Here is a 15481-nt window from a genome sequence, read left to right on the forward strand (position 1 = left end):
GTTCAGTCCTTTTTATTGCCCTGTCATCAAGTTCTTATATGGTTTACAATTTATATGCTTATTTAGTTTAACAGGCAACAATAACATTTATTTTGGCTGCTTTCAGTTGATCCTGCACGGATGCCAACAGGAGTGCCCTCTACCCCGTTCCTGATGGGAGGAATCTAGATTTGCTTAATCCATAAAACACAAGCCATGGAAATATGTCTTGAAACATTTCAGAATTGGGTAAAGTCAGTGATGAAGGAATTCACAAACCAAATGGGCATCGAATACAGGCAATATGGAGCCCTTATGAAAGGAAGGCATTTCCTGGTTGTGCCTGGAATTGTTTACAACAATATGTATGTTTGGCAAAAGGCTGAACAAATTCAAGTGACAGCTCCTGACACAGGCATCATGTTGACTACAGAAAACCTCAAAACGTGGAATGTTTGGGAGGTAAAATGCTGGAGTGTGCCCGGAATCTGGCAATTAAGAAAGCATTCCATCCCAACTGTGGAGTGACAGGATCTTTATTGAGGTGACTTTCTGTAGAGTCCAGACATGGGGGCTATTCTTAGAACAACCAAAAAAAGCATGGAGCTGCCTAAAAATAATGATGACTCAACACCTAGAGGCTTCAATGACGTAATGTTGTCCAAGAGCACCCTCTCTCCTCACAGGGTGCAAGTTTTAAAATAAGCAAGCTCACAGCTCACCTTCGGAGGAAAGCAAAAATTTCACACACCGAAGGAGAAAATTAGGACATGTGGGTCACATATAGAACGTTCCATCCGTGCGTCGCATGTCACTGTGGCCTGGTTTACTCGGTGAAGAAGCAGCCCTGCCAAAGTCAGAGGCAGCTCTTGCCCTCTGCCACCCAACGCACGTCAGATGTCCTTTCAAAACAGGGCCTGTGGGACAGGACAACAATGCCGATTACACAAGAGGCGGGGTGAAAACTCTGTCCTCGGGTCACCCCGGCCAGCACACTGCACGGCAAAGTGCACACTGCATGGGTCCATTTGGAGACGGTTGTACAGGGTCAAGGTATAGTCTCAAAACGGAAAACCAAAACACATCCCAGCGCTTCTCCCTGCGCTCTCAGGCGTGCCCACTCCCTGGGCTCGTAGGTATGTTGCGTCCGCCTCCATCTCTTACTTCCCCTGACTTGTACTATAATCATTAGACCCCAGGAAACATTAAGCTTCATGAGGGCTCGCACCTCATTTGTCTTGCACTCTCAGTGCCAAGAGCATGGGACACGGCAGATTTTCAATAATTGTGTAAAACTTGATGGCTGGATTGAGTGGACTGATTAATGCGGCCCTCTGTCCCCTTGCCAGAATATGTATGCGTCCCTGTCCTTCCCCGGGCATGTAGACTATACATCTTAGGATATATCTGAAGTATATCTTGGGACACAGTATCTCCTAGGGGTAGGGTCACTGAAAAGGGAATTCTTGATTAGAAAATCATCTTCAAATTCAAGATTGAATCATACCATAATTCTAATATCTGAAAAATTGATAATTTTTTATTTGTGATTTTACAGAAAATAATGAAGTGACTACCAAAAAAAAAAAAACAAGAAAAGAAAAGAAGATCATCTTCAAGTCCACAGATTATAGAGCACCGTAGGAGGTATTTGGGAACAGGACGTTCCTCAAACCACCATGTATTTGTTCTTAAGGCTTGCTCTGTTCAGCAAGAAACAAAGCAAGAGACAGGGGTTTGAGAGTCAGGCTGCCTTAAAAATAGATACCAAAAAAAAAAATCTGCATCCTATGTAATACATTAGGTCTTACGTGTACATCTGTTTCTTGTTCCAAAAGGTGATCTTGTAGCAATGCTGTCATGGTTTATTTCTGAAATTCCCCAAAGTCAGTCCCCAGTCTCCAAAAGAAAAGCATTCCTAATATTTTGCACCTATTTTTCACGATGGCATTTTGGGTCTGTTGTTTTTATTTATTTTTTATTTTTTAATGTTTATTTATTTTTGAGAGAGAGACAGTGAGACAGAGCGTGAGCAGGGGAGGGGCAGAGAGAGAGAGGGAGGCAGAATCCGAAGCAGGCTCCAGGCTCTGAGCTGTCAGCACAGAGCCCAATGCGGGGCTCGAACTCACAGACCATGAGATCATGACCTGAACCGAAGTTGGCCGCTCAACCAACTGAGCCACCCAGGTGCTCCTGTGTATGTTGTTTTTAAATAAAAGTTATTTTACCCCGCCCTCCCGAATCACCATACATGGCTCTGAGTGCCTTGTTTGTTTCCACAATTTCAAATCTACACTAAATACAAAGGCTTTGCACCACTCACAACATTGCAAAGAATGTGCTATCAGTGACGCCCAAAGAGGAGTCCTCTTGGAACAGACCACAGTTGCTTAGATATGTAAACTCAGAGAGGTTTCTTTAGGGGAAAGACAATCCCCCTGGAGCTGAGACCCCAGGTATTAACATGGTGCAGAGCAAGAACAGGGCCAGGAAACCAAATGTATACTCACCTTCTCCTCTTCTTCCCAAGTCATGATGACCCCACCCTCCTGACTCCCATATTTAGAGCAGGCCTATGGGTAGGAAGCAGATTTAATGAAAGCTCATTACCAGTGCCAAATTTCTAATATCGAAGACTCATTTCTCTAAAAATTTTGAAAGAAGCTATTGAAGAGCTAAACTCTTGACGTCTTCTATGCTCCTCACAAAGCCTTGAACTTCATCCACATGGTGATTAATTTAAAAGGCACTTCTAGTCCAAGTGTTACAACTGGAGAGAACTTGATACCAAGGAGTAATATAATCTATTTGAGGGAAAGAGTATAATTCTCCAGGGTCAGGCACTGAAACCGCAGCACCTTCCCAACTGAAATACTTTGACTCTAGGCCTTTAGAGTCCAAAACTAAACTCATATATTAGGACACACTTAAATACACATATCCTCAAATGGTTTCTATGTGCTCATTTTCTCACCAGGCAATGTGAGAATAACAATCAGATTTAAGAGTCAAGCTAAAGTCATAAGTTGGACCTGGTGCTTTTCTGAAAACATGCAGCTCACATGTGTTAAGATGTTGTTAACTATGATTACCAAGTTATTTTTTCCTTGAAAACATGTTAGAACCACTCTTCCAAACATGTAGAATTATAACCAAAAATGTGTATATGTTATTCTAAAAATATATAATCTACTAATTTAGGTGATTTTCCCCCTACTCATAGTGGACCTTAAAACATCTGCAAAATATACCATCAATGACTCCTGGCCAGCTTCCTTATATATTGAAAGGTGACTGTTAAAGTTCTCATAAAAATATGAGCAAAGTTTGATTAGATAATTCAGAAAGTTTTCTTGCATTATACCTATACACAATTAGCTTACTACAAAAGAAACAGCATATCAAGACCATTAAGAATAAATAGAGTGGCCATGATTGAGTATTAATTTTTAATTTGAGTTTACTGGAAGCCAAGAAAAAAACCAAACATGTAAGTTACATAATCTTCCTACTGAGAAAAATACCAGTTCCCAAAGGTAAACAAAGTTTTCTTGGTACTATATTCTAGACAAAACATAACACATGAATCTTATTTGGGGAACCATGAACAACATGCCTCCTAAAACAAACACAGAAACAGTTTTCATGCAGCCAAGACTGAAATTAAACTTTTGAGAACCCAAGACTATGATACAGGAGCACAACTTCGTTAGAATTCTACAAAGAGTGGCTAAATCAAGCCTTTCTTCCTCCTTCCACACCACGCGTGCCATCTAGACACATGGTTTAGAAGAGCTCTTTCTTTCCTTGACCCAGAGACAGACAGAGCCTTGGGTGATGGGGACAGGAATGAGAGAGAATGAGGAGGGGAACCAACATTTACCAAGAAGATCCAGTGTTGTGCCTCCACCTCTAAGCATTTCACCTCCTTTAATCACATAACAAACCTATTAAGAAGGTATAGTTAACCCCATTTTATGAAAGAGAGAACTGAGATTCAAACAAGTTAAGTTAACCAGGATCACATAATTAGACTGCGGTAGTGGCAGAATTTGGACCAAGTGCGTCTGGATAGCTCAAGCCCTCTCTTAGGGCCCTTCTGTCTCTTTTAAGTGCCCATGTCATATCTAGGACTGTGAAAGACATTACAGGATACAGAAGAACAATGAGCTTGCACTACTGCCTTCAAGATATTTGCAATCATCCAGCTGGAATGGGAGACCAGACCATCATAAAAGGCACTCTGTGCATAAAGAATACGCTACATAATCTGGAATTAGTAACAGCTACAAGCATGGAAGGGAGGGAGTGTAGGCTTTGAACAAGATAATGAGATCTATTTTTCAACATGTTTGATGAAAAATCTTACCCATGTCATGTATCTGATCACCTCAAAACATGAATGGAGATGACAGTGTTTGTATTTAAAACATGCTTTGTGTTGTATAATAAAACATCCCTAGCAAAATACATTACCAAAATATCACCAGAACTTAAAAAAAAATCAAACTTAAAAACATAAACTACACAGTTCTGTTTCTACATATCCATTCTTCCTAAAAAGCAGGAGAGTATGGTTGAACGCTGTATGCACAAAATCATAAATGAGTAGATAATAAGGTAGCATAAGTGGTACAGTAATGGAGAACAAGTATCATGTGACATTAACAGGACTGGCACTCAGCTCATCTCTATCACACTGATCTCATCCATGCTGCCAAATGTCAGGCCTGCTGTGACGGATACCTTGGTATTGTTGTAAAGTTCATGTCCCAACTCTCTGACTTTCTCTGGTTATCTCTGAATGGGTCCAGAGTTTTGGACCACAGAACTGAGAATGGAATCAAAGGTAGGGGGAAGCCAATTTTCAGCTGGTGAGAGCAAGGAAAAAATAATAATAATAAAGCTCCTTCACCAGAGTTTACCGGGGCTCCATCTCTGAAACTGCGTCTTAATAACGGAAGTTCTTAGGTAACACAACTCAATAGTTTTCTGTCAATTTATGTATCCTTTAAATATGAAATAACTAGAATTTATCCATCCTGACAGGGGCCACTGTGATGGTTTTGCCTTCTGTGCATTGCTGAGAGGCTCCTGGCCTGGGAGGAAAGTAGAGGATGAAATTCAGCCTGTCCCCCACCTGTCAAGCCACCCATAACTGCTCAGGGCTTCCTTTACCCCTGCAGCTTGGGGAATGGGCACCATTTTTTCAAACTCACCCAAGATGGCCCAGGCAGTATGCCCTAAGACTTTGCCCCTGGGAATTTCCTCTCATAATTCACAGAGTCACTGGACAGGCCAGAAGCAGCTCTGATGGAAATCATATGAAGTGGTTTCCAAGGACCTTCATTTTTCCAAGAAGGGAAAAAAACTCCCTGTCCCTCTTCAGGGTCATCCTGTACTAACTGGAACATGGCAGCCATTTTGCCTCAGGTGCCAGCAAGAATGTATGCTCACTGGCTCTTTGGCACAGAAACCAAATATTCTCTACTCTGTATGCATCAGGCTTAATTCTTTCCACTGCCTCAATTATTTTCAGATAGTTAAGTGGGGCATTTAGAGAGGCTTGTCAGGTGCTCCAGCCCCAGGGGGTCCCTCACTGCTGTGGAGAAGCCAGACACTAAATATGCCTCTGGAATATTTCAGTCACTTGAAGAAAGGTTAAGGTTCCAGGGAATGTCCTACAGCAGCTTTCAAATCTGCCCCACGCTGGGCCTCTCATCCGGCAGGTTCCCCTGAATGATTAGGGGTGACTAATTACCCAGTCATCACCCAGAGATTGGAGACAATGGGAATACCTGACTGAATACAATAATATCCCCTGTCTTTTTCAATTTTAAAACCTTCTTTAAAGCAACTGACCTATTTGTAAATGTCACTTCCACCTATGAAGGATGAAAAGCAGTAAAACTCAAAAGGCTTTCTTGAATACTTGGTATTTAATTTGTTATCTGCTTTAGCATTTTTTTAAGTTTATTTATTTTTGAGGGAGACAGAAACAGTACAAGTGGGGGAGGGGCAGAGAGAGAGAGGGAGACCAAGAATCTCAAGTAGGCTCCGTGCTGCCAGCACAGAGCCCAATGTAAGGCTCGAACTCAGGAAATCTCGGAATTATGATCTGAGCAGAAACCAAGAGTTGGATGCCTAACTGACAGAGCCCCCCAGGCACCCCTATCTGTGTTAGTATTTAAAACAAATGCTCAGTTATCATTTTCTCACCCTCAGGTCACCACAGTTTACTTCACTTTTTATTTTCTTCAACCTACATTTAGTGACACTTAACTACAGTAAATCACCTTCCTGTTTAGCCTTTGCTATTTTTCACCAGCCTTAAATCATCTCATCACAGGGGACCATTGTCTATTTCCTAAAATCTTCCAAAGCTCTGGCTATCAGCTTTCATTTTTCTTTTCTTTTCTTTTCCCTTTTCATTTCTTTTCTCTTATCTCTCCTTCTTTTTCTCTAGGGGTAGTTACAAAAACAAATGTGCCTAAGACATATACTGTTGGTGGGAATGTAAACTGGTGCAACCCCTCTGGAAAACAGTGTGGAGGTTCCTCAAAAAATTAACTATAGAACTCCTGTATGACCCAGCAATAGCACTGCTAGGGATTTACCGAGGGGATACAGAAGTACTGATGCATAGGTGCACATGTACCCCAATGTTCATAGCGGAACTTTCTACAATAGCTAAATCACAGAAAGAGCCTAAATGTCCATCAACTGACGAATGGATCAAGAAGATGTGGTTTATATATACAATGGAGTACTACATGGCAATGAGAAAGAAAGAAATCTGGCCATTTGTAGCAACATGGATGGACCTCAAGGGTGTCATGCTAAGTAAAATAAGTCAGGTGGAGAAGGACAGATACCATATGTTTGCACTCATAAATGGAACAGGAGAGACGTGACAGAGGACCATGGGGGACGGGAAGGGGGAAAGTAGCAGGGGAGACGGAGAGAGGCAAATCATGAGAGACTCTTGAATGCTGATAACAAGCTGAGGGCTGATGGGTGCGGGGTAGAGGGGAAGATGAGTGACGGGCATGGAGGAGGACACTTGTTGGGATGAGCACTGGGTATTATATAGAAACCAACTTGACAATAAACTATAAAAGAAAAAAAAAGTACAGCATAGGGAATATAATCAATAATATTGTAACAATGTTGTATGGTGACAGATGGTAACTACTCTTATGATGAACATAGTGTACTTTATAGAATTGTTGAATTAACTATGTTGCTCCCCTGAAACTCATAGAACATTGTATGTAAAATATACTTCAACTAAAAAAAGAAAAAAAAAAGAAAATCACAATTAGAAAAAATAAAGACATCTCTAATTTCTTTTACTCACCTGGCTTACTAAATATATCAGTCACTTCTAAGAATTTTACACAAAATGTCAGTAGAAACTGACATACAAAACAGGTTTTATTCATATGTGTATCACAGCTTAACTACAAGAGTGATTTGGATTCAGTGCATTGATGTTTAGCTTGAATCTTGCTATTTGAATTACCCGAGTTCTCTGTCTTACATTCTGTTACCTGAATGTTCAGGCTGATGGATGGCCAACTTTATTTCTAGAACCTGTTTTCCATGGTAGAGTTTAGAGATGGTGAGATATGGTGGGTAATAAACCAGAATTAAAAGTCAAGAACCCTTGTACTGACGGTATCAACCGCAAGTGTTAGTCTGTCTAAACAGACTAAGTTACACTCGTCACAACAACCCCCCAAATCCCAGTGGTTTAAAGCAACAAAGGCTTTTTCTTTCCTTGTCATGTTGGATGTTCCTTGCGGGCCTGCTCTGTGTCACCACTCTCCTCACCCCACACCTCACTGCCAGCCGGGCACTCCCCACAACACCAGTCATCCCCGCAGCATGAGAAGAACATTTTTCAGGGTCAAGCACTGGTAACTCGATGCTTGACCCTGGAAGTGACAGGTCACTCCTGCTTCCACACTGAGAACTAGCTCGAGCTTCCAGGGAATACAATTCTGATACGTGCTCAGGAGGTAGAGAAGCAGACAGACACCACCCTCATAAGGTTGTCACGACAATGCAAGGCTTTTGTGTTTCTAACGCATTTGGAAGAGCTCCTGGCACCTGCTATAGGCTACGGAAGTATTTGCTGCTACTCTTCATATTGTTATCCTTATTATTATTATTATTATTATCACTTAACTGAAGAAATCCATAATTTTTTGGAGGCCATTATCAAGTCAGGCTTCTCCTTACTGAATTGAGTTTGGCTAACTTTCATTTCATGGTGGTTGTTTCCCTTTTCTCCTTTAGCTACTAGTGAGTGACACTAGACACTGAGCAGACCCTCACCCATCTTCAGTACAGACACAGGGCAGCCCCCCGGGATGCCCCTGCAGCCTCACCTACCTCAAGATGACTTTTGGCAACCTGGCTGGATCCAGAAAGGCAAACCCCAGGGAGCGTGCCAAAGGGAAATGAACCCCAGTAACTTTTAGGTGTTGCACGCTGTGAAGATCCCAGCTCTAAATGTGTTTCATACAAAAATATTTATGCTTCAAGCTGTAGCACGCAAACAGCAATCTGCATTTATTGGTTTCAGATGCCAATTTCCTCCAGCTCCGGCTTTCCTTTGTGTTATATAAACAAATCTCAGCCATCTGGACCACAACAAGCCACTCTGAAGTCTGTGCTCACTCCGTGCAAAAGCATCAAATCAAAATACAATCTCGCAGAATTCTGCCAAACAGAAAATTGGAGGGAACAATTTTCACAAAGCTGTTTTTAAGATGTTTCTTAGGTGTCAGAATAGGATAAAGAGGATAGCAGAAATGAACTCAGCGGAATATTTAAGACTTGGACAAACAGAAACAAGCATAACAAGATCATATCCTACAGTGGTACCTACATTAATAGTTGAATTTAGTGCCTTCTGGATTACTTCAAAAAGGAAAAGGGCTCAGAAAAGTGGTCTTAGACTGGTGGGAAAACAGAGAAGAGATTGCAGTAAGACTCATACATGACAGTCAAGAAAGCAAAAGCTTTAATTCCTACCCAGCTATGGAAGTTAAAAATGTATGCTTTATAAAAACTGCAAGAAACAATCTGATCTACCGTCCATCAATATCAGGAAACAATGAACTGGAAAGTAGACTGTGCCAAGAAAGAAAGGGCTCTGCCAAAACAAGTTACATATATTGCCAACTACCCACGTGCATCTCTGAAATGAATACTGAGCATCATTTCCAATGCCTTATCTCCCTGCTATAAGTCCAGGCTACTGAATGCATATTCCAAGACCAAGTATTTTAGAACATGGCTAGCCTTGTCCACAGGTGAATACATGAGTGCCAGAAATGCTTCTTGTTTCTTTTCCCTCTACCTAAAAATATCTCTCCGCCATCTTTGCACAGTGCCCAAAATGTTCACTGTTTGGGAAAGAGAATGACCATCAGACTTCATGAGTTAGATTCATGAACTTTGAACGTTGTGGAAAGAATTTTCTGAGAGCAGCATACAAATAAGTGAGTTTTATTAAGATGGTGGGAAACAATGGAGGTAAAGGGAAGACTATAAAGGTCTGGAAATTAAAGAGAAAAGACATTGGAAATGATGCTTAGTATTCTTAAAAATACATTTTTCTAGCATCCTGTGATCATGGCCCCTTGGTATTGCCAACTCATTTGGTATTTGATCATCTTGTCTTGTCATCCTTAACCATATATGGTTAAAACAAATTTGAATCTAGATCAGATAATTTGCTATCCTATAGACTCTCTTCTTCAAATGGGGGTTATAAAATCGCACCAAGGTAGAAGACTTTCCATCTGATTTAATAAACCTAATTATGTAGACAATGGCCAATTATAAAATTCACTTCGTTGGCTATAAAAATACGTCTAAATAATTTGATAATTTGGTTCCACTTAACTACATCTGGTTCATTTTAATTCAATATTTTATCAAGGTCATTTAAAAACCAAATACGATCGAACTGCAACATATCAACTTGGAATGCAAATTAAAGGAGACTATTTTGTAATCCGTGATTCATTCACAGATTAGAATATCAGAATTGATGTGGGAAAATTCCCATGAACTCTCCCCAACCTTCTCTCTTTCTACATAACCAATCCTAGTTCAGTAGATCAATCATGCTTAAGCACACTCCAGACAAAGGTAACCTCTTCCCTAGGTCTTACTGTTTCAATCTACCAGGAAGTATTCAATCAGGAAAGAATCAAAATCCCCATTTGGCCTCTAAGAAAAATCCTAATTGTTTATTAATTTAGATAAGTAGATGATAGAATGAGAAAACACAGACTCTTGTTTCACAGTTAATGTCAGATAGATTTTAAGGGGAGGTGGGAGAATTACTGGCTCTGAGTAAATTACAATCTGTATTATAAACTGGTTATAATCCAAGAGCAAAATTCCCAATTTCTTTCAAAGAGACTATGCGACATTTTCTTACCTCAAATAGTCAGAGGATCACAGCATTGGAGATTCTAATCTCATCTAAGGCCTTGGATTTCAAGCTATTTTTAGCCTATCATTTCAATGTTCAGCTCCAAAATAATATCAACATAAAACTATTTTTAAATGGCTTGAAACCATTCCTAACCCTCCAGGCTATCAGAATTGCTTACAAAACCAATAAAGTCCAGAAGAAAAAAAAAAAACGACTTCCAGTAATTGGTTTCAGGCAAGGGAGACTAGAATTCAACAATTGGCAAAAGCAGCCCAAATTCATAAAATGGCAATCAACAAACCCTACTCTGACATCTCACACAGAGGCTTAAACTTTAGGGAAAAAGTCCTTTCCCCCCAAAAATGTTGCTCATATTTTACAACATAGTATAATAATTACAGTTAGAAATCCACATCGACAGGGAAGGTTTGTTCTATTCAGACACCCCACTTAAAAAGTCAGAGAAATCTAAAATGAACTTTGAAGAGATCTCCAAGCAGAATATTTAACTCTGATTTCCAAGAACACTTACATCGAATCAAGCTGTCTCTTAAAGTGGGAATCTTCATTTTCTGGAAGATACTGGTACACAGACAACCTCATGCCCCTATCATTTCAAATCAACCACTTTCGCTTCAAATTCTCACCATCCACATAACATTTCCCGCCTGTGTGGTATTACTGAGCGAAGAAGACACAGAGGACCGGCCAGCTTACCTTCCCAGTAACGGATGCAGGACTCAGGTCACAGCTATTTGGGGAACATTCATCAAACTGCAGGAGAGTTAGGAGTGAGACGGAGCTTGTGCCATTTTGAGAAAGGCAAATCGTAGTTTTGGCAGAATGGGGAGATAGGAATAGGACACAGTGACAAGAAATAGAATGGGAAAGAAAAACTTTTTTGTTCTAACAACATCTGCTTCCTCGCCCAAGGATATCTCCGGCAATCATCATTCCTAACACCACTTACTTTGTTAGATAGGCCTATGGGTCTCCGAGGATGAGATCTGATTCAACATGTACAACCTTGTCACAGTTAGCTGATAACAGAATAGGTTTTTCTACTCCTGCTATGCATGCAAAGAAGAGAGCCAGCTATACATTTTCCACAATTTCCAAACTCAATCACAAATAAGCCCTGGAAATATTTGGGGATAATGCCACGTCTTCCCATGATTCAGGAGCAGAAAAGGGTTATTACCTTGCTTTCTTCTCCTTCAAACACTGACTGGTGAACATTGCATGCAAACAGTGAGTTGGGGAGGTCGTTGAAATCAGTGATTGCTTGAAAGGCTTCCTCTGCGAAACACCGAGTTACAGCCCAGTCCCGGTCTATGCAGCAGAGCAAGAAAAGTCCTCCATCTTCCAGGATGCACCCCTGCTGCCCAAGGCTCCTCATTCCAATGAAGTAAGATTCTCCCCTCATTCCTGAGGATACAAAGACGACATGTGTTAGAAAAGGCATTGATTCCTTAAAACTTGATTATAAGGCCGCAGTTTCTGGACAGTGTGGGGCAGACCAGGGGAATGTGATTAGACACAGGGACTAACTATGAGAAGAGGGAACACCCAGAAAGTTCACATTATCCCCTTGATCGGAGTCATTATTTGCCATCCAGCTTTTTCTCTAGGTAACTATCCAATCAGCGCTATGGTTAAAAAGAAGAAGAAGAAAAAGAAACACTGAACTAAGATAGAATTGGAGGCTGGGTGCTTTAGCTCAGCTGCCCGGTGTTGTTGTTGTTTTTTTTTAATTTATTTTAATGTTTATTTATTTTTGAGAGAGAGAGAGAGAGAGAGAATGAGTCGGGGAGGGGAAGATAGAGAGGGAGAGATAGAATCCAAAGCAGGCTCCAGGCTCTGAGCTGTCATCACAGTGCCCGATGTGGGGCTCGAACCCATGAACCATGAGATCATGACCTGAGCCGAAGTCAGACGCTTAACCAACTGAGTTACCCAGGCACCCCATGCCCAGTGTTTAGTAGACATGGGACCTGGGAAAGTTACATAAACTCTCTGAGCCTTTGCTTCCTTATGAGAATCAAATGGACTCAGGAAAGTGCTTTAAGTAAGTTAGACAATGAATTACGTAAAACCACCACTGCTACTACGATTGACTGTCCTGTACTGAGTTCCGGGAACTGTTCTAAATGATTGAGATGCATCAACTAATCTATTTCATCCCCAAAATAGTCTATGAGATTGGTACCAACATTATCCCTGTTTTACACACAGGGAAACTGAGGAACAAAGCAAGTAAGTAACTTTTACTATGTTAATGATAAAGTGGCAGGACTAGAATTCCAACCCAGGAGTGTGGCACCAGACTCACTTTCCTATATTGTAGAAATGAAGCAGATCAAAATTAGTGCTAGTCTATATTTAAGGCAGTACAATCACCACCTAAATCTTGACTATGGTAACTCTAACAGTTAATAGTTTATCCACAATGAGAACACACACACACACACCCACACACACACCTCTACCTTCTGCCTGGGATGATTACTCTGTGAACTTTAGATTTTGAAAATAAGTACCCTCTTGGTTAATCCATGATATATAGATATATAGAGAGATAGTGATAGAGATTTCCTTTCCTCATAGCCCCCATCTCAAAGCCTTCTAGTATTCTTCTTACCTAGCTGTGTTCAGTCATTCTATTATTTCCTCCCTCCAATGTTCAGAATTCTATCCCACTGCAACTGATTGGAGCGTTTTTATCATTTTCTGATACTGACACATTTTCTCAGTCTCCCCACATACCCTAAGAATAGTGTCTGCATTTTTCTTTTGTTACCTATTTTCATGCCTTATCATGCTCAACAATTAGAAGCCCCAAAGGTGAAATAATTTGTCCATGCGTATACATGTGAAACTGACACCCTTAATGTGGCCAAGGGGCCATCTTCTGGAAGTGCCACTTCCCCAAGGCCATCACTGCAGGGCCTCAGAGCCCAGGACAAACGTGTGGGCACCAAAGAGCATTATTCAGACCTCATGAAGTTTGTTAGACACAAATTCTGGTGCCCAGACAAGTATGGATGGGTTTCAGCATATGTCTCTCTTGAACTCTGATTGTAACAATCGGGTGATGAGGTTATGTTTTTCTGTTTTTATTTTTCCTAGAAACAAAGGCCAAGTGGGATCCTGATAAGCATCATTTGATGGTAATATAAATAATGCATTACATATAAAATCAAGAGCCAAAAATTTAAAATTTTGAGGTAGTAACTCTAAAAGCAGATCATTATAATTGTGGTAGATAAAAATGCTCTTCCATATACAATATAACAGAACCATTCCTGTATTTTAAAGTTAAAACTCCAATTACTACATTTTTTATATTTAAATTGACAAAGTACTTATTTAATTTGTTTTATTTATTTATTTTTTTAATGTTTACTTATTTTTGAGAGAGAGATAGAACACGAGCAGGGGTGGGGCAGAGAGAGTAGGAGACACAGAATCTGAAGTAAGTTCCAGGCTCTAAGTTGTCAGTACAGAGCCTGATGTGGGGCTCGAACTCATGGACTATGAGATCATGACCTGAGCCAAAGTTGACGCTTAACTGACTGAGCCACCCGGGCACCCCACAATGTACTTATTTTAAATAAAAATATTGTATATCTCTTATGCTTTGTTTTATTCTATAATTAATCCAAAATATATGAATATTTGTAATTACAAAAATTTCAATAAGATACTTTTATGTGCTTGTTTTCCTTCACATTCATGTGTACTGTTGGTTCAAATATGTTACTATAATATGGATAAAAACCATCATTTATTATTATTAGAGTAATAATTATATTAATAGTAAGAATAATTAGTAAGAACATTAAAATAGTATTATTTTTATCAATGGATTATAGGAAAACATTTTAATAATGAAGTTCTAGTCATCCAGTAGCAATGAAGTATAGTTATTATGTGTCAATACTGATTTTATTTTTAGTCCTGTCCCTCTTATTTAAAAATTTTAAATTAATCAAAACTGATCCCCAAATGTCCCTAAATATTTTCCAAGAGTATTTCGATTACTCTTTTTCCGAAAGAAATAAAAATCCATTGCTGAACAAATTAATTAAATAGACCAACTATTAAGCCTTACTCAGGGCTCATTTTAATCTACTCAAATAGCCTTAACTTCTGTTCTAAGCTGTAACAATACGATTATCTTCAAGAGACTTTATTTTAAGCTCATTACTTTCAGTAAAGATTTAAAAGGTGAATGCATTTTTGGCAAACAACGTTCTACTTATACGGAGAAATATTTTAGAAGTCAGAGCTTTGAACAAAGGCACCCTGATTTCTCCTTCCAGTTCCATTACTGACTCAGCTCGTAACTTGGAGAAGTCTCTCGATCATTCGATGACTTAGTTTATCTTTATGAAATGAGAACAAACACATCTCTCTGTCCCCCTCCCTCTGCATAGGAGGTCGGGGAGAAGGAAATGAAAGGGGAATGGAGGAACCTCAAAATCAGTACTAACCACAACGTAAAAGGATAAGTAATATAAACCATTGTAAAAACACATCATTATGATAACCTCAGAACAGGACTGACTATTAGGCTTCGGCATCACCACTAACCTTTAGTAAACCCAAATAAACACAAAGAAAGGGAAAGTTTGAAGACCAAAGGAACTCCATAATACAGATATGTAAAGGCCCTACGCAGCCCCAAAGATCTAGTTTCTCTTTTTAAATTAATCTCAAAACTCTGAACTATTGTAAAACAACTTTGAGGCTACAGTTCCCTGCATCACATAAGAAGAGTTATATGTGTCATCCTTATTTCTAAATCTGTGATTGGTCATCCAAATGATGAGCTGCCTCTTGAGCTGAAGGCATCTCTTCTGGAAGGGTTTCCCAACTGCCCCTCCCTAGCCCCCCCCCCCCCTTGACCCTTGCACATGGCCTCCTTCCTCTGCAGGCCCTGAGCACCCTGCACACAGCCTTCTCTGCCGATCGGCCTGCACTGTGCCTACTGCTTTACTGGTCTGTATCTCAAACCAGAGCAGGTGTTTCTTGAGA

General features: G+C 40.1%; 1 protein-coding gene across 1 annotated transcript in view; it reads right to left on the reverse strand.

The window, feature by feature from the left end:
- RCAN2 (regulator of calcineurin 2) overlaps nucleotides 1-11869 on the reverse strand; it is a 231459-nt gene extending 219590 nt beyond the window's left edge. The window contains exon 1 of the mRNA XM_029944561.1: nucleotides 11643-11869. Coding sequence (XP_029800421.1) covers nucleotides 11643-11867 — 225 coding nt within the window. The 5' untranslated portion in view covers nucleotides 11868-11869. The remainder of the gene's footprint in view (nucleotides 1-11642) is intronic.
- Nucleotides 11870-15481: the final 3612 nt, after the last annotated feature.

The sequence above is a fragment of the Suricata suricatta genome, chromosome 7, assembly GCF_006229205.1.
Source record: "Suricata suricatta isolate VVHF042 chromosome 7, meerkat_22Aug2017_6uvM2_HiC, whole genome shotgun sequence".
Lineage (NCBI taxonomy): Eukaryota > Metazoa > Chordata > Mammalia > Carnivora > Herpestidae > Suricata > Suricata suricatta.